General features: G+C 38.9%; 1 protein-coding gene across 1 annotated transcript in view; it reads left to right on the top strand.

Annotated features, from left to right (window-relative positions):
- Positions 1 to 280: 280 nt before the first annotated feature.
- Positions 281 to 19,933, top strand: part of GADL1 (glutamate decarboxylase like 1) — a 180,771-nt gene continuing 161,118 nt past the window's right edge. The window contains exon 1 of the mRNA XM_004754305.3: positions 281 to 475. Coding sequence (XP_004754362.1) covers positions 439 to 475 — 37 coding nt within the window. The 5' untranslated portion in view covers positions 281 to 438. The remainder of the gene's footprint in view (positions 476 to 19,933) is intronic.

Genomic DNA, 19,933 nt, shown 5'->3' with positions numbered 1-19,933 from the left:
TCGGACGCTGCGGGATAGTTGCTCTAAAACGCTGGACTTTGGGGAAAGTCACGGGCCGAGGCTCACTCACCGGCCTTGCCTGGGAGAGCAGCTGGGGGTGTTCTCTGCAATCACCTACGCTCCTACACACTGTTCCGCACCCCTTCCCAGCGAGGTCAAAGGAACCCTGGCCATGGGTCAAGTCGATGGCATGCAGCCAGCCGCACACCAAGTATTAATAGAGAACCTTGGGCTGCAGGAGACCGGCGCTAGAGCCTCGGGTTGCAAAGTGAAAGGAGCGCCAGGCTTGTGTCCTCGTCTCTCCCTCTGCAGTGGCGCGCGCCCAGCTCCTGCCGGGTGCACCTGCGGGGCCCCAAGGGGGGCGCTGCCTCAGCGACTGCAGCCGCCGCCCAGACTGTGCGAGCCGCGCGGGGGACAGCCCGGAGTCGGGGAGCAGCGATGAGCAGCCACCCGGACCGCGAGTGCCCGCTGGACGGTAACGACTGGCCTCCGCGCGGCTGCGAGTTTAGCCCTTAATCGCTCCCCACGAGGGTTTTTATCTCGCGGATGCTGGTGGATCTAGGGGGAAACGAGGAGGAGGGTTATTTCTCTGTAAGGCGGCTGGAGTGGGTAGGAAGTCCCCACCTTCATGGATTTTTTTGCATCTCTTTCTGCACCTGTAGGGGTTATTTTTTTAGAATTAAGTCAACTTTTTAAAGCGCGGAGAACCGCACTTGCAGCGCAATGGGCATTGAGCAGGGCTGTTCAATGAAACGCAGGTCGGGGTTTCACTGCTTGGCGCGCTGCTGCGGGTGTCCTTAGACCCCATAAAAGTGCCTTCCCTGAAAGAAAGCTGATTTTGTTTCCGCTTTGGGACAAGCACAGCCATCAACCCTCCCACCTCCACCCTGCTACATAGAGAGAGTGATGCTCTGACATGCTTCGGATGGGAGCCAGGGAGGGGGGCGGGGGGGGGGCGGGCTGGATGTTCCTTGTTTAAGGAAAGCGTTGTGCAGCAGAATTCCCCAAAATGACTTTATAACACCGATGTCATTTAGTTCTGTAATGGCATGGTTCCCTGCTTTAGCGAGGGAGGGGTCTGAGATTGCTTTGAACGCGTGATGAAATACTCTGAACTCTGCTCCCGGGAAAACTCAGCCATACATAAACGTTTGGATGTTTGCTGATGATTTCAGTGTAGACCCCTTACCCGCCCTTGTCTATCCCCGCTGGGGAAGAGCCCCTCCTTCGAAAGGTCATGACTACAGCTGTTTAGGCATTTCCACTAACTACTTAGTTGTTGACCTTTTAGGAGGAGCGCTCCTCCAGGAATAACTCCTCTTTGCATCAATACCCTTTTGGATTGTACCAGAGCACGACTTAATGAAGCTGCGTTAAACTGAAGCTCTCTGGGGGTTGGGCTCAACAGGTGCGTCAGGTACCCTGGCTTGTGTTTTTCATTTGTTCCTTTTATTGTCCCCCCCCCCCCCCAAGTTCCCAGCATCATTACCCCAGATCCTGTTCAAAAAAATTTTTTTTTCAAGTTGCATTATAATTGTATTTCATTGTATGGTATAAAAACTAGTGCTTGAAACCGCTGGACCTTTTGGTAAAACTATTGTGTTTGTGTTTTTAGGGTCAGCACACACTGTCACTTAAGACACCTGGCCATTTGAGAAATGATTGAGAAGTATATTAAAAAATTACTGATAATATGGCAAGCTTCTTTATGGGAGGCAAGGATGAGCAGGATAATTGTATCTGACTACCTGAGCCCTGCACTGTTTCTTGTTTTGTTTTGTTTTTTGTTTGTTTGTTTTTGTTTTTAATCTTTATTCTTGTTTCAAAGCTGTACACCCTGTAGAACTCTGATAGGAACTTTTTTTTTAAGTATATTTTCTTCCTAAATTAAACATGCATCCCTGTCACTGGACATGTCTTGTGATGACTTCAAAAGTCGTCATGTTTGAATAGTGAAGCACAAAGTTTAACCTTAAATTTGAATTCCAGAGAATTCAAAGCCTAAGCCAGAAGGCTTAGGCTATGTGTCTGGTCATCCTTGAGCAGGTGATAAGGCGATAACATGTCCTATAACAAACAATTGTGCCAAATGTTGGCTATGACACCTTAAGAGAGCACAGGATATATGTATCTGTCAGACTTAGTAAATTTCTAAGTATGTATGACCAGACTGAGCAAGGTGACATATGATGAGTATGTTAAATGATATGCCGTGTTAAACAAACTCTTGTTGGCTGTTACAGACCTATACATTATGGAAGAATATCCTAGGGAACCCCGTTGTAGATACAGAGTTGTTCATGCTTGAATACAGTTTGCGATGTTGCCGTAGTACATCCAAGAGGAGTTTAGGCAATTGATAACATCAAATTGAAATTTTAATTCCATAAAAAATTAAGAGTTCTTTGGACTCAAATGATATTTTCCCTTGTGGATAATAATACAAACCACAGGGCACTTGGGTGGCTTAGTTGGTTAAGCGACTGCCTTCAGCTCAGGTCATGATCTCAGAGTCCTGGAATCAAATTAATTCCTGATTCCTGATTCCTGGAATCAGGCTCCCTGCTCCATGGGGAGTCTGCTTCTTCCTCTGACCTTCTCTCTCATGCTCTCTCTCAAATAAATAAATAAAATCTTAAAAAATAATAATAATACAAACCACAAACCTTCCACATAAATCAACCTGCAAATTCATTCTTTTTATTTTATTCAGCCTTTGATTCTTAACGGAAACACTTTGAAAATGGAAGCAAATTTCAAGTTCTAATGGGGGAGCGTTGTAGATTATTTTTTTCCTCTTGAAAAGCTGACCTTTATTACTGTTAAAAGTCTGGTATATTTTAATGAAATTGAAACTCTGATTTCCAGGAACAAAATTTTTCAGTAATTTGTTTAGTGCCCTCTTTATGACTCAAAAACAATGACAAAAAATACTAATTTTCCAACGTGTTGTCATGTTGAGTACACTGCTTTCTTGCAAATCACTGTTAAACTAACTTTTGATCTCCCCTCTGCCCTTGGCTTTCCCTGCTTTGTTATATAAGGATGTTATGACAGTACATGAATATCTAATTTGTAAAGTGTTCCCTAATTGTTTTATATATATACTTGAGGTGCTTTCAAGTGCATGGAAGTTGAGTATCTTTTTTTTTTTTTTTAATTTTTTTTATTTGACAGAGAGAAATCACAAGTAGATGGAGAGGCAGGCAGAGAGAGAGAGAGATAGAGGGAAGCAGGCTCCCTGCTGAGCAGAGAGCCCGATGCGGGCCTCGATCCCAGGACCCTGAGATCATGACCTGAGCCGAAGGCAGCGGCTCAACCCACTGAGCCACCCAGGCACCCCGAAGTTGAGTATCTTTTATCTATCTTTTGTTTGCAGAGTTAGCTCCAGGAACAAGAACCTTTGTGAAACTTTATAAAGCTAGGTAGCCCTCTCCTATTCAATTCTGCACCCCCCAACCCTGACCCTTTTTAAAAGTCACCATTTTAGGGGAATGGAAGGGTGAATGAATAATCTTTAACCTGATTTATTTATATACTTTGCAGAAATTATAATGTTGCTTCAACACCATCCCTGGGGACATCATGACATTGTTTTCTTTTTAATTTCTTGCTGCTTTTTCAGTTTTTTAGTTGAGAAGTAGGATTAGGATCCCGGGCCTCTTTTTCTAGGGTCCGCCAATAGCACCACTTTTCTCTTTCAAGTGGGGAATTGCTTTTTGCTTCTAAAGGAAATCATGATCTTTTTTTTTTTTTTTTTTAGATTTTCCCTCATAGGCACTCTGGTAACCTCACTGAGTGTCCTTGTGACCCCATCCCCTCCTGGCTATTCAGTCCTGTCATATGTCTTCTCTAGAAGTCTGAATCTCTTGAGTTGAGGGCGGGACCCTTGTTCCATAGCACTGTGGTAGCATGGATATGGAAATGGGAAAACACCTCAAAGTAAATAATAGCACAAAGATAGAACCCTTCCCTATTAAATTTGTTCCTGACCCACTCATGGGTTCTGGCACAGTCCCCTTGTCTCTCCTACCCATTTTCCTTTTACTGAGAGATCAGATCTCCATGGAGATTAGTTTCTGTGTTCATTAAACTTCTTTTTGGTTTATGAGGGACTATTCTGTACCCTAGCTATTATTTTGTATCCTTTAAATCACCACATAGGTGAAGAAATAGAATTTTGCTCTCATTTTGGGGGCACATGTCCTATGTACCCCCTTTCAACTATAGCCCTTTCCTTCCCCCATTTAAGTGATCACTACCGTGACTGACTTGGGTAGTTAATTACTTTCTTGCACTTTTTTATAGTTTAACTATCTAATTAGGTATTCCTAGATATGGCAATTTAGTATTGCCCATTAAGAAGAACCTGTTATATGTCTTTTAATTTATAGATTTACCCTCCTGTCCTTTTCTATTCTTGTCATTTATCTGTTAAAGAGCCTGGCTTATTTGGCCTATAGAACTCTCCATGATCTGGATTTTTGAGCTATTGTGCTCACAGGTCAATGTTTTCCTTGAAGATCACCTTCTTTTGAGCTCCTTTATACCACCCCAGCCCTTCCTCCTCTACAGTCTCTTGGTTAAGTTACATTTCTTAGTTTAATCCTTGACTTATAGAAACAACCATGATGTCATTTTATCTATTAGGCAATAAAGGATTTTATTGAGCTTCTTATATTGAGCCCTCAATTCTTACATTAATTTCATTAAGCATTATAATAAGTTGATTGAATTGAGGCTCTCACTTACTAATTATTTCAAAGACTAGTGATTTGGGAGCACTATAGGCACTTTTGCAAACTTCTATATTTTAAGTCATTTTGTGACCTATTTTCAGAATTTTTCACAATTTCTTCTGTGCTGTTTTGGTCTTATAATTAATATTCAGGCAGTTATTTCTTCTATCATTGGTAAGAGTAAAATGTGGGATTAGCAATAGGTTTAATTTGAAAAATATGTATGTTGAGTTGCTGAAATTGTAGTAAGTTACAAGATAGTTTCTTCAATAAGAGTCCATTTTGTTGAAAAATATTAATTCATTTATACATACGGAACTGGAACAGAAAGAATTTATACTTGCAGATAAAAAGTAGTTGGATATGAATGGGTGGAGAATGGATTTTTCCTTATGTTCTTCTGCTTGTCTGTATTTTCTGTAGTATGTCTGCATTGCTTCTGACAGAAAAAAAGAAAAAAAAATTAATTTGGTGAGAAAGAGGGGTGGAGATGGGGTTTTTGTTTGCTTAGGTGTTTTTCTCATTCATTTTTGTCCAGGCTTTCCAATTGTATTAATCTGGTTTGTTTTCTATTTTCTTTTCTTTTCTTTTTAAATATATATATATTTTTAATTTATTTGACAGAGATCACAAGTAGGCAGAGAGGCAGACAGAGAGAGATCGGGGAGGAAGCAGGCTCCCTGCTGAGCAGAGAGCCCTATGCGGGGCTTGATCCCAGCACCCTGGGATCATGACCTGAGTTGAAGACAGAGGCTTTAACCCACTGAGCCACCTAGGCGTCCCTGTTTTCTATTTTCTTACACAAGCATGAATGTCATTTCTATTGTTCAAACAAATCCTTGTATTGGAATCCAAATGTGTTCTTATTAATCCCCAATTGTTGAATAGTCAAGTTGTTTCAATATTTTTTTAATCACAAATAAGTTAGAAGAGAAATAATTGGCTGAAATCTAATTAAAAATATAGAAAAAAGCCACATACAAAAAGAGAGAAAGAGAACCCTACAAATTCAAGAAATGACTAATCATATATTAAGGCATACTATAGAGATGAAGATTTGCATACGAGTACATCAGGATTACCACTTCTTGAAAATCCAAAGATCCATTTATCAAAAATATGTATTTTTTTGACAAATGCTCATCCTGACCAATTTGCACTCAGTCAAGACAGTGCTAGGGAAGGACAGGGTTTGAGTTTTGCTTTTGATAGACCAAAGCTCAGTTTCTGACACTAATATCAGTGAGACCTCTTTTTGAGCATCAGTTCACTTCCCAGTACAATGGAGATGATAGCAAATAACACTACTAACCTCATGGATTTTGTGAGAATGTATGTTAGTTACCTGGCATATTGAAGATTAGTATGTCCTACCTTCCTCCCTCAATAAATATTTACCACATTGAATTATATGGATAAATATGTATGGAACTCTATGGGGAATATGTCTTAAAAGAAGATTTAGTCTAAATAGAACCCTCAAAGCAAATAGCAAGTGCATTGTAATATAAGGAAGGAGACCTTTGACCTCTACCACTCCTAATAGAATCATTGAAAAAGGGACAGTGACTTTTGTGTGTTTGTTTGGGGGGTGGGCAGTGATTTTTAGTAGTCTTCCTACACAGAACTAAAGCAGCACACATAGAGAATACAGTAGAAAACTATAGCAAGGAGAAAGGTTTCCTTTGTTTGTTTGTTTTTGCTAGTGATTAAATTATGATGGTTGAGCTCAACATTTGCCTGGGTTTGAGCAAGGACAGAGCCTTTCTCTGCTGGATTTAGGGAGCTGTAGTTGGTTTGCTTCCTTGGCCATCACAGCTTTAAGGACCATCTCTTCAATAGAAGTTGCAGATTTGAACACAAAATGAATCACAGAGACCTACAATGTGGGGTTTCACCTGATACTCCTTTTATGAATAATACAGCACAAAATTCTCATGCAATGGAGTTATTATAGAGCAGGACTTTTCTGGCCTTGGCTCTGCTTCATTGCACATTTGCAGATGTGGTTGAAATACTTTACTTAAAGTTGTTTTGACTGTGGCTTCTGTGGTAGGGTCCCTTTCAGTTAGGAGTGAGTACCAATAAGTGTTGTTCTCCAAACTCAAGAAGGCACCATAGGATGCATCTTTGCTGTTCCTTTCCTGCTTCTTATTGGTAGTGGGATGGCTAAATTTTATAGACTCAGATTTGAAAGGGTGTGGATTTTGTTGAACAAATAGGATATTTAGAGTTGAAGGATTTAGACCAATAGGATATCAGTTGTCTATTCTACATCTAACTATCTCACTGATAATCTCTTTAAAAGGAATACACTCAAAGTTTGTATAAAAAACATTTTAGGATTTAAAATAGCATCACAAAGAATTCTTACATATAATTTAATCAGGGAAATGAGAAGTTTCTGGAGCAAAAACTGCAAACATTAATGAAAGAAATTAGAACACACCAGTAAATGAAAAGACATCCCATGTTCATTGATTGGAAGATTTAATATGGTTAAGATGTCTATACCACCCAAAGTGAACTACAGATTCAATATGATCCTTACCAAAATTCCAAGAGAATTTTCTGCATAAATAGAAAATTTCACCATTAAAATTCATATGTAATCCTGGGGCTGCCTGGGTGGCTCAATGGTTTAAGCCTCTGCCTTCAGCTCAGGTCATGATCTCAGGGTCCTGGGATCGAGTCCTGCATGGGGCTCTCTACTAGGCCGGGAGCCTGCTTCCTCCTCTCTCTCTCTCTCTCTCTCTCTCTGCTTGTCTTTCTGCCTACTTGTGATGTCTCTCTGTCAAATAAATAAAATCTTTAAAAAAATAAAATTCATATGTAATCTCAAGGGACCCTAAATAGCCAAAAATTTTTGAAAAATAACAAACTTGGAATATCCACACTTCCTGATTTCAAAACATAATGCAAAGCTACAATAATCAAAAGTATTATACTTGCATGCAGACAGATAAATAGACCAATGGAATAGAATAGAGTCAAGAGATAAATCCTGATGTATGTGGTCAAATGATTTCCAACTTAAGACCACTCAATGGGGAAAGGACAATCTATTTAACAAATGATGTTGAGAAAACTAGGTACCCACATATGAAAGAATAAAGTTGGACTCTTATTTGACACAATATACAAAATAACTGAAAAATGAATTAAAGGCCTAAACTTAAGACCCCAAACTACAAAATTCCTAGGAGGAAACACAGGGGAAATTTTTCATGACATTTGATTTGGCAATGTTTTCTTGGGTACTACACAAAAAGCATGGAAGACAAAACCAAAAACAGACACCTGAGACTTCATCAACCTAAAAAGCTTTTGTGCATCAAAGGACACAACCAACATAATGAAAAAGCTACCTGTGAAATGGAAGAAAATATTTGCAAGTCATATATCTGATAAGGAGCTAATATCCAGACTATATAAAGTACTCCTATACTCCGTTACAAAAAAAAAAAAAAAAAAAAAAAAAAATCAAATAACCTCATTAAAAAACTAGACAAAAGGCCTGAACAAATATTTCTTCAAAGATGACATACAAGTGACTAAACAGTATATGAAAAGATGCTCGTGGCGCCTGGGTGGGTCAGTGTGTTAAAGCCTCTGCCTTCGGCTCAGGCCATGATCCCAGGGTCCTGGAATCAAGCCCCGCATCGGACTCTCTGCTCAGCGGGAAGCCTGCTTCCTCCTCTCTCTCTGCCTGCCTCTCTGCCTATTTGTGATCTCTGTCTGTCAAATAAATAAATAAAATCTTAAAAAAAAAAAAAAGATGCTCAACATCACTGATCCTCACATTCACTAGGATGACTACTATTAGAAAAACAAACAGAACATAAAAAGTGTTGAGGAGGATGTGGAGAAATTGAAACACTTGTAGATGATTGGGGGGCTTGTGAAATGGTGTAATTGCTATGAAACACAGTATAGAGTTTCCTCAAAAAGTTAAAAATAAGGGGCACCTGGGTGTCTCAGAGGTTAAGTGTCTGACTCCTGATCTCAGATCAGGTCTTGATCTCAGGGTTGTGAGTTCAAGCCCTACACTGAGCTCCATACTGAGCATGGAGCCTATTTAAAAAACAAACAAACAAACAAACAAAAAAAAAACCCATTTCTGGATAAGTATCCCAAAAAATTGAAAACAGGGTCTTGAAAAAGTATTTGCTCATCCATGTTCATAGCAGCACTATTCACAATAGCCAAGAGATAGAAGCAACCCAAATGTCCATTGGTGGATGAGTAGATAAACAAAATGTGGTTTTTATATACAATGGAGTGTGTAGAAATCCTGTTACATGCTACCCTATGGATGAACCTTGAGGACATTTTGTTAAATGAAATATGCCAGATATCACCACATTGTATGATCAGATGAATATTACATGATCCACTTAATTGAGGTAACTAAAGCAATCAAATCCATAAAAACATAAAGTAGAATGGTGGTTACCAGGGGGTAGGAGGATAAGGGAGGAGGAAAAGTATTTAGTGGTTATAGAGTTTCATTTTGACAAGATGAAAAAGTACTGGAGATCTGTTTCACAACAACATGAATAGACTTCAACATAGTGAACTATACACTTAACAATAGTTAAAATGGTAAATTTTATCTTATGTTAAAATAGTCTAAGTGGTAAATAAAAAAGGGATACCTAATTTAAAAATAAATAAAACAGGCTTTTAAGACTAGAGTAATTTATAAAATAATTGTAAAACCTAATTGCCTCGCTCAACAAGTTTAAGCCTCTAATGTGTATTTTGGAGTTACCATTGTGAACACTGAATAATGTAACATTTCCAGGAGTTGAGATGTATCCTGCTGTTTGTTCTTTCATTGAATGAGGGGCAGATTGCTGTTTTTGAATTTTTTTTTAAAGATTTAATTTGTTTATTTGACAGAGAGAGATCACAAGTAGGGAGAGAGGCAGACAGAGAGAGAGGGGAGGCAGGCTCCCTGCTGAGCAGAGAGCCCAATGCGGGGCTTGATCCCAGGACCCTGAGATCGTCACCTGAGTTGAAGGTGAAGGCTTAACCACTGAGCCACCCAGGCGCCCCACTGCTTTTGAATTCTTGTAGTTTCTTTTGTACTGTTTCTGTCTCCTTCATTATGGTCTCTCATGAGTGTCCGCTCCTTTGTCTTTCTTCTCATAAATCCTAATCGTATCTTTAGTCACCACTTGCCACACTTCTTCAAATTTACCGCTTTTAACAAGCTTGGTTATTGTCTCATATTCTTGGTTTTCTACCCCACAAAAGGTTGGAATTGTAGCTGATGAAACGTAGATTGCCTCTGAATGAAATCTGACTAGGTGTATAGGTATCTATTACAGTAACATTGTTCTACTTACTTATTTTGCATTCTTTTGTATTTTTGTGTAATTTCTGGATATTTGATGTTGCTAGATAAGAAGGTTCCATAGACAGTATGTGCCAGTGAAAAAATATTTTTATGTAAACACATACATGCATAATTACAGTTCATGCTCACGATCTGAAGAAACTGATAACATTTTATAGCTGGAGACTTACCCATGTAAACAGATTGGGCAAGTAAGTCTCAGTTTAAAGGAAAATTATAGCTTTCTGCTCGCTGAACTGTACTGGGAGTATGATTGATCCCTAACCCTTATGGAGAAGACAATGCCTGCACGTGCTTTCCTTGTTTGCTCTGTTTCTGAAGCTCTCATCGGCAGTGCCACTAAGAGATCCATAGCACAGCCTATAGGAGGCTGAGAAACTGTGCTCACTCTTTTATACTGTGCACATGATTTTTAAGAGCTTTATTGAGGTATGATTTACATATCATAAAATTTACCTGTTTGAATGTGCAATTCAATTTTTAGCAAATTTACAGAGTGGTGCAACTCTCAGCACAATCCAATTTTAGAGCATTTCATGCATATGATATTTCAAAAAAAATATTACCATGCTTTTTCCCTGCTATGTCTGATTACCCACTCTTCTCTGCAAATAGCTGTCTGCCTCAGAGAGATGATGATCCTTACAGGTAGAATGCAAAGAGAAAGATAATTACTAGTTAGAGTCCATGGTCAAAATAAGAATTTCAAAGGAAAATGGTAGTTTTACAAGTCAGGCTATTGCCTTGAGACAGGGCTCTCTCAATTCTTTTATTTCCCCTTTAACATGACCTCCTAGGCTTAGGAGACAAAATCATGGAGTCTGTCTATAGCACAGAAAAGATAACCTTTGTGCACCTTTAAAGCTAGGAGGAAAAAGGGAATATTTAATGTAAGAAAAGTCAATGAAAAATCTCCATTCCTGACATGAGATGATAATGGGGAGGGAAAAAGAGATTGAAGCAAGGGAGGGAAGTGTTGAAAGACATGATATCTATTTCTCATTACTTGGGATCATGGCAGGTTTATAGAAATATTGAAGGCAATAACAGAGACCTTTACCAGCTTCTCTTGGAGGAGGCCACCTTGGAATCTCTTCACAGCAACAAGGATGGCTCCCTGCAGTTGGATGTGGAGGAAGAAGCTGGATTTAGCCTTTTACAATGTGAGCATGGCTCTTTCTGAGGAAGATGGTTGGATCAAGTACCCTTGGTCCTCCCAAGGATCCCTCTCTGGTAAAGATGAAGGCAGAAATCATGGGGTAGACCTGCTCTACTGGGGAGGTGATGAAGGGTGTGGCATAAGCCTGGAGGGTTTATACCATTATCAACAGCCAAGGTGAGGTCACCCCAGTCATGGAGCACCCTCAGTATCTGATGAAGGTGAGGGAGAGAGTCTATGAATATTCCTCAGCCATGATGGCTAGGTTGGAAAGGATGTAGAAAGTGAGATTGCTGAGAGACAAAGGTGCCAGTGGACACTATGCTGAGCCAAGGATCTTACCATTCTACCACCATCTTGAAGTTGAGTCACTTGCAAAAAATACCTCAAAGCCATCGAGGAAAGTATTAAGGAGAAAGGGAAATGGGAATCTAGGAGAGCAAGCATTTTTACACAGTAGAACTGAGCATTGTCTAAAGAGACTGTTTATAATATTGACCAAATTTTAACTAGATTATACCAAGTAAGGTAAATTTTGTTACTCTTTCTAGCAATGGGGCCTCATGGGGAAGACAAGATTAATTAAGAACCAAAATAAAAATACTTAAATTTTCTTGCTACACCTGTGTATCATAAAGGTAATGATGCCACAAACAAACTTGACACAAATGAAATTGGCTGCTTCAGCCACTGCCATTGACATCAGTGGCAGTGTCTTTGGGGAGTACAGTTGCCAAAGGTAAATATGCACAAAGCTGGGTCTCAGGTCTATGACGATAATGTCCCACGGAAAGTGAGGCTTAGCAGTAAAGTTATTTGTTTTTTAAAGAGGGAAAAGCAACGAGTGGCAAATGTCTGTAAAGTCATCCTATAATTTGAAGCTCAACTATTACTTCATTCATTCATGCCTACAGCCTTACAGGCAAAATCATATAGAAAGGTTTTGGACATAAACCAGCTTTGCTGTGCCTGATGTCGTCCCCAGGGCTCTAAAAGACCCCCTTCTTCACCATTTCCTCCCATGAACACCACCATGGTGGTCCTGAAATATTTTAGGGAATTCACAGTAGTGCAGAGCATTGATGAGGACCTCTTTTAGAAATGCTGGAATGTCATCTGTGTTCATTACATGAATAGCATTTTAACTGCAAGATGGCATTAGCCCAAGAATCATTGACAGGAAGAGTGGCAAGATATCTTATAGAGCATCATTTAACTGACAGCATCATTTAACCAGAGGAAAGTACTACCTTCAGTCACAGAACTAGGTAGGGCTAGAGTTGGAGCTAGAACTCCCCCATCCCAAATTTCAGAATGTTCTTTCTGTGCATATTGTCAGAGCAGATAATTAAAAGTAAGAAATCAACACCGTAAAATACTGTTAAAGCAGTTAAATGTTATGTATGTTTCCACCAGCATCTGAAGTGCAGTGCTGAGAATTTCAGCATTCAGGAGTTTTTTAATGGGAAATATTACAAAACAACTTTCTAAATTACTTAATGTCAGCAAACCATTGTTAAATATTAAAATCTGTTTTTGGTGATTTAGGTGCAGCATTGACAAATTTTAAATTTCCACACTCGCAGTTTTTGCCTATTAAATATATTGCTAAGTCCTCCTTTTGTTTGAGTTTCTTGCTGATAAGACTATTCCCAGTTCAGCACTCTGGATGTTGTGCTGTTTGATCTCCTAATGCTCTGCATCGACTTTCAAAATCAATAGAGACTTAGTTGGTATTTTATGACATATCTTATCTGTTCTTTCAAATGCTATGCAGACCAAAAAATACATCCAGGGAACATATTTTTTTCATATGCATTTTCATCATGGTATATTCTGTTGTGCCATCAGCTCAGTTTTATTTCAGTACCTAATTTGTGTGAAGCAGTGATGGAGGAGAAAGAAAATCTATGAAAAATTGAATTTCCTAATATTTGTCCGTGGCCTTATTTTTCAAGTTGATGGTAAAACAAAAGAGATTTCAGAAAGTAATTGTGGAACATACATACGATGACAGTTTTGTCCAGAAGTGTTCAATACAATATGTCAGTTTAGCAGTTAATTGTTCTTTTATTGTTTCATGAGTGTTCATCCAGTCTCTCCTATGAGAGAGGCAGCATCGTTTAGTGAAAAGACAAGAGACATTGCAATCAATCATAGTTTGAATATCAGTTCCGTTATTTACTATAACAGCTATGTGACCCCCACAAAAGGACCTCAATTTTATATTTGTAGAATTGGGAATGATACTTGTTGCTTAAGGTGTCACTAAGAGTTTCATAAAAACATATAAGTGTCTAGTACAGTGTCTGGGACACAGGCATTCAAGAAATGATGATCATTTGTCTTGATTTGAATTTTCCAGGAGCAGACCTTAAGTCAACCATTAGAGCACAAATAGTTTCTTTAGGAGGTGGTTTCAGAGCTAGACAATCGTGAACACATTATAAAGCAAGGTATCACTGTGGGTAATCAAAGCTTAATTCTGCTGGAGAACTCAGGGTGTTAGTGAAGAATCCACACCTCAGAGTTATCCCATATGAAAAACAAAAGAGCTGGATATTTATATATTAATTTCTATCAGTGGTTGGTTGAAGGATGCTGAGATATGAGTATTAATTTTTCAGAACTTCAGACTTGCCATGTAAGTGGGCAGAGCAGTTTTTGCCAAAATAGAAAAGCTGCAGGCAAAGAGATAAAGATGATTGACTTGGAAATCAGATGGATTGTGTACAGATACACACAAGAAGAACTACTCTACTCCATTTTTATTAACTATTATTACTTATTGAAGGAATTTTGTTTTCCTAACTCCTTATCGTGTGGTGTGCCCAAGTCACTTCATACCAGGTCACAAGAGTGTTAAATATTCAGAAATGTTGTAAGCCAATTGTTAAACTGCTAGTATCTTGAGATTAGTTCAGGGGAGTTTTTACACCACAAAAATAGATTAAGTGCTACCAATCAGAAACCAGCTTTCTAGCACACCATTGTCCTTATCATTCTTCTCCCAGTAGATGGAAAACAGGAATTACATCATAAGCTCAGGAATCAGATAGACCTGAATGCAAATATGAGCTCTGACACCTTTTAGCTGTGTAGCTATGGGCAAATTACCTAACATCTGTGGGCCTCAATGTCCTTATCTGAAAATGGGTATGTATATACATTGTACAGCTGTGGTGAAGATGAAATGCAATAACATATTATATGCAAAGAGTACTCTGGAACCAGGTACTTATTATAGAAATTAAACCTTATATAATTGTGGGAGAGGCAAAGGAAGGAAAATTCCATAAAGAGGAATTGGAAATCAGAGAAAAGTCACGAACTAACCCTCGAAGCACTGGCAAGAATGGGTCAGTTGGAGAGGAATCTGGAAATGCTCATTACTGCATCTGATATCAAAGACTGTTCGAGAGGCTGGACCACTGCTTCACTTCTGTCTGAGTGCAAATCCAAGAGTCACAGAGAATAATAGATTAGGAAACCATACCAGAGGGCAGAAGCAGACCCCATTCAATATGTGCAATATGTCCTTGGTTAGATTTCAGAACTGCTATGGACCAGAGACTGGCCCTATACCTTCCTTTCTTTCCTGTCTATGGTAGTAATCCTGTCCTTCTCACTATTTTATGTTGAGTGTGGTGTCTGATACTTTATTTTTAGTTTATGGGTCTCTGAACCTAGAACAGCTGTAACTAGAACCTTGTATACTAACCTAGAACAGCTGTAACTAGAACATTGTATACTTACAAACTTGATACAAATCATGAGATCCTGGACTATAAACCTGTTTCTATAACAGGATGAGATTGTGGGTGATGTTTGGGGATGGGAACAAGCCTATTCTGTGAATAGAAGGAATAAGAATAATTTTTTAAAGATTTTATTTATTTATTTGACAGAGATCACAAGTAGGTAGAGAATCAGGCAGGGAGGAGGAAGCAGGCTCCCTGATGAGCAGAGAGCCTGAAGCAGGGCTCAATCCCAGGACCCTGACATCATGATCTGAGCCATCCAAGCACCCCGGAATTCTGTATTTTTAAACTTCCCTACAACAGAGCAATTTTTTTTTTTTTTGCATTACAAGAATAAATTTTATTATAATAGATTCTGGTAATTATTCTTAGGGATGTTCAAAAGTTCTTCCCATTATTATTATTATTATTTTTTTTTTTTTCTGTGCTTGCGAATTTTTTTTAATATAATTTTTTATTTTTTATAAACATATATTTTTATCCCCAGGGGTATAGGTCTGTGAATCACCAGGTTTACACACTTCACAGCACTCACCAAAGCACATACCCTCCCCAATGTCCATAATACCACCCCCTTCTCCCAAACCCCCTCCCCCCAGCAACCCTCAGTTTGTTTTGTGAGATTAAGAGTCACTTATGGTTTGTCTCCCTCCCAATCCCATCTTCTTTCATTTATTCTTCTCGTACCCACTTAAGCCCTCATGTTGCAACACCACTTCCTCATATCAGGGAGATCATATGATAGTTGTCTTTCTCCGCCTGACTTATTTCGCTAAGCATGATACGCTCTAGTTCCATCCATGTTGTCGCAAATGGCAAGATTTCATTTCTTTTGATGGATGCATAGTATTCCATTGTGTATATATACCACATCTTCTTGATCCATTCATCTGTTGAAGGACATCTAGGTTCTTTCCATAGTTTGGCTATTGTGGACATTGCTGCTATAAACATTCAAGTACACGTGCCCCTTTGGATCACTACGTTTGTATCTTTAGGGTAAATACCCAATAGTGCAATTGCTGGGTCATAGGGAAGTTCTATTTTCAACATTTTGAGGAACCTCCATGCTGTTTTCCAGAGAGGTTGCACCAGCTTGCATTCCCACCAAGAGTGTAGGAGGGTTCCCCTTTCTCCGCATCCTCGCCAGCATCTGTCATTTCCTGACTTGTTGATTTTAGTCATTCTGACTGGTGTGAGGTGATATCGCATTGTGGTTTTGATTTGTATTTCCCTGATGCCGAGTGATATGGAGCACTTTTTCATGTGTCTGTTGGCCATCTGGATGTCTTCTTTGCAGAAATGTCTGTTCATGTCCTCTGCCCATTTCTTGATTAGATTATTTGTTCTTTGGGTGTTGAGTTTGCTAAGTTCTTTATAGATTCTGGACACTAGTCCTTTATCTGATATGTCGTTTGCAAATATCTTCTCCCATTCTGTCAGTTGTCTTTTGATTTTGTTAACTGTTTCCTTTGCTGTGCAAAAGCTTTTGATCTTGATGAAATCCCAATAGTTCACTTTTGCCCTTGCTTCCCTTGCCTTTGGTGATGTTCCTAGGAAGATGCTGCTGCGGCTGAGGTCGAAGAGGTTGCTGCCTGTGTTCTCCTCAAGGATTTTGATGGATTCTTTTCTCACATTGAGGTCCTTCATCCATTTTGAGTCTATTTTTGTGTGTGGTATAAGGAAATGGTCCAATTTCATTTTTCTGCATGTGGCTGTCCAATTTTCCCAGCACCATTTATTGAAGAGGCTGTCTTTTTTCCATTGGACATTCTTTCCTGCTTTGTCGAAGATTAGTTGACCATAGAGTTGAGAGTCTATTTCTGGGCTCTCTATTCTGTTCCATTGATCTATGGGTCTGTTTTTGTGCCAGTACCATGCTGTCTTGATGATGACAGCTTTGTAATAGAGCTTGAAGTCCGGGATTGTGATGCCACCAACTTTGGCTTTCTTTTTCAATATCCCTTTAGCTATTCAAGGTCTTTTCTGGTTCCATATAAATTTTAGAATTATTTGTTCCATTTCTTTGAAAAAGATGGATGGTACTTTGATAGGAATTACATTAAATGTGTAGATTGCTTTAGGTAGCATAGACATTTTCACAATATTTATTCTTCCAATCCAGGAGCATGGAACATTTTTCCATTTCTTTGTGTCTTCCTCAATTTCTTTCATGAGTACTTTATAGTTTTCTGAGTATAGATTCTTTGCCTCTTTGGTTAGGTTTATTCCTAGGTATCTTATGGTTTTGGGTGCAATTGTAAATGGGATTGACTCCTTAATTTCCCTTTCTTCTGTCTTGCTGTTGGTGTAGAGAAATGCAACTGATTTCTGTGCATTGATTTTATATCCTGACACTTTACTGAATTCCTGTATAAGTTCTAGCAGTTTTGGAGTGGAGTCTTTTGGGTTTTCCACATATAGTATCATATCATCTGCGAAGAGTGATAATTTGACTTCTTCTTTGCCGATTTGAATGCCTTTAATTTCCCTTTGTTGTCGATTGCTGAGGCTAAGACCTCTAGTACAATGTTGAATAGCAGTGGTGATAATGGACATCCCTGCCGTGTTCCTGACCTTAGCGGAAAAGCTTTCAGTTTTTCTCCATTGAGAAGGATATTTGCGGTGGGTTTTTCATAGATGGCTTTGATGATATTGAGGTATGTGCCCTCTATCCCTACACTTTGAAGAGTTTTGATCAGGAAGGGATGCTGTACTTTGTCAAATGCTTTTTCAGCATCTATTGAGAGTATCATATGGTTCTTGTTCTTACTTTTATTGATGTGTTGTATCACATTGACTGATTTGCGGATGTTGAACCAACCTTGCAGCCCTGGAATAAATCCCACTTGGTCGTGGTGAATAATCTTTTTAATGTACTGTTGAATCCTATTGGCTAGTATTTTGTTGAGTATTTTCGCATCTGTATTCATCAAGGATATTGGTCTATAGCTCTCTTTGTTGGTGGGATCCTTGTCTGGTTTTGGGATCAAGGTGATGCTGGCCTCGTAAAATGAGTTTGGAAGTTTTCCTTCCACTTCTATTTTTTGGAACAGTTTTAGGAGAATAGGAATTAGTTCTTCTTTAAATGTTTGGTAGAATTCCCCCGGGAAGCCGTCTGGCCCTGGGCTTTTGTTTGTTTGGAGATTTTTAATGACTGTTTCAATCTCCTTACTGGTTATGGGTGTGTTCAGGCTTTCTATTTCTTCCTGGTTCAGTTGTGGTAGTTTATATGTTTCTAGAAATGCATCCATTTCTTCCAGATTGTCAAATTTATTGCCGTAGAGTTGCTCATAGTATGTTCTTATAATAGTTTGTATTTCTTTGGTGTTAGTTGTGATCTCTCCTCTTTCATTCATGATTTTATTTATTTGGGCCCTTTCTCTTTTCTTTTTGATAAGTCGGGCCAGGGGTTTATCAATTTTATTAATTTTTTCAAAGAACCAGCTCCTACTTTCGTTGATTTGTTCTATTGTTTTTTTGGTTTCTATTTCATTGATTTCTGCTCTGATCTTTATGATTTCTCTTCTCCTGCTAGGCTTAGGGTTTCTTTCTTGTTCTTTCTCCAGCTCCTTTAGGTGTAGGGTTAGATTGTGTACCTGAGACCTTTCTTGTTTCTTGTGAAAGCCTTGTACCGCTATATATTTTCCTCTCAGGACTGCCTTTGTTGTGTCCCACAGATTTTGAACCGTTGTATTTTCATTATCATTTGTTTCCATGATTTTTTTCAATTCTTCTTTAATTTCCCGGTTGACCCATTCATTCTTTAGAAGGATGCTGTTTAGTCTCCATGTATTTTGGTTCTTTTCAAACTTCCTTTTGTGGTTGAGTTCTAGCTTTAGAGCATTGTGGTCTGAAAATATGCAGGGAATGATCCCAATCTTTTGATACCGGTTGAGTCCTGATTTAGGACCGAGGATGTGATCTATTCTGGAGAATGTTCCATGTGCACTAGAGAAGAATGTGTATTCTGTTGCTTTGGGATGAAATGTTCTGAATATATCTGTGATGTCCATCTGGTCCAGTGTGTCGTTTAAGGCCTTTATTTCCTTGCTGATCTTTTGCTTGGATGATCTGTCCCCTACTATTATTGTATTATTGTTGATGTGTTTCTTTGATTTTGTTATTAATTGGTTTATATAGTTGGCTGCTCCCATGTTGGGGGCATAGATATTTAAAATTGTTAAATCTTCTTGTTGGACAGACCCTTTGAGTATGATATAGTGTCCTTCCTCATCTCTTATTATAGTCTTTGGCTTAAAATCTAATTGATCTGATATAAGGATTGCCACTCCTGCTTTCTTCTGATGTCCATTAGCATGGTAAATTCTTTTCCACCCCCTCACTTTAAATCTGGAGGTGTCTTCGGGCTTAAAATGAGTTTTTTGGAGGCAACATATAGATGGATTTTGTTTTTTTATCCATTCTGATACCCTGTGTCTTTTGACAGGGGCATTTAGCCCATTAACATTCAAGGTAACTATTGAGAGATATGAATTTAGTGCCATTGTTTTGACTGTAAGGTGACTGTTACTGTATATGGTCTCGGTTCCTTTCTGATCTACCACTTGTAGGCTCTCTCTTTGCTTAGAGGACCCCTTTCAAGATTTCCTGTAGAGCTGGTTTGGTGTTTGCAAATTCTTTCAGTTGTTGTTTGTCCTGGAAGCTTTTAATCTCTCCTTCTATTTTCAATGATAGCCTAGCTGGATATAGTATTCTGGGCTGCATGTTTTTCTCATTTAGTGCTCTGAAAATATCATGCCAGCTCTTTCTGGCATGCCAGGTCTCTGTGGATAAGTCAGCTGCCAATCTAATATTTTTACCATTGTATGTTACAGACTTCTTTTCCCAGGCTGCTTTCAAGATTTTCTCTTTGTCACCGAGACTTGTAAATTTTACTATTAGGTGA

This window comes from Mustela putorius, unplaced genomic scaffold (assembly GCF_011764305.1).
Source record: "Mustela putorius furo isolate JIRA1106 unplaced genomic scaffold, ASM1176430v1.1 tig00003834_pilon_pilon_pilon, whole genome shotgun sequence".
Taxonomy (NCBI): Eukaryota; Metazoa; Chordata; class Mammalia; order Carnivora; family Mustelidae; genus Mustela; species Mustela putorius.
Note: the sequence above shows the minus strand (reverse complement) of the source record. Positions and strands in the feature narration are given on the sequence as shown.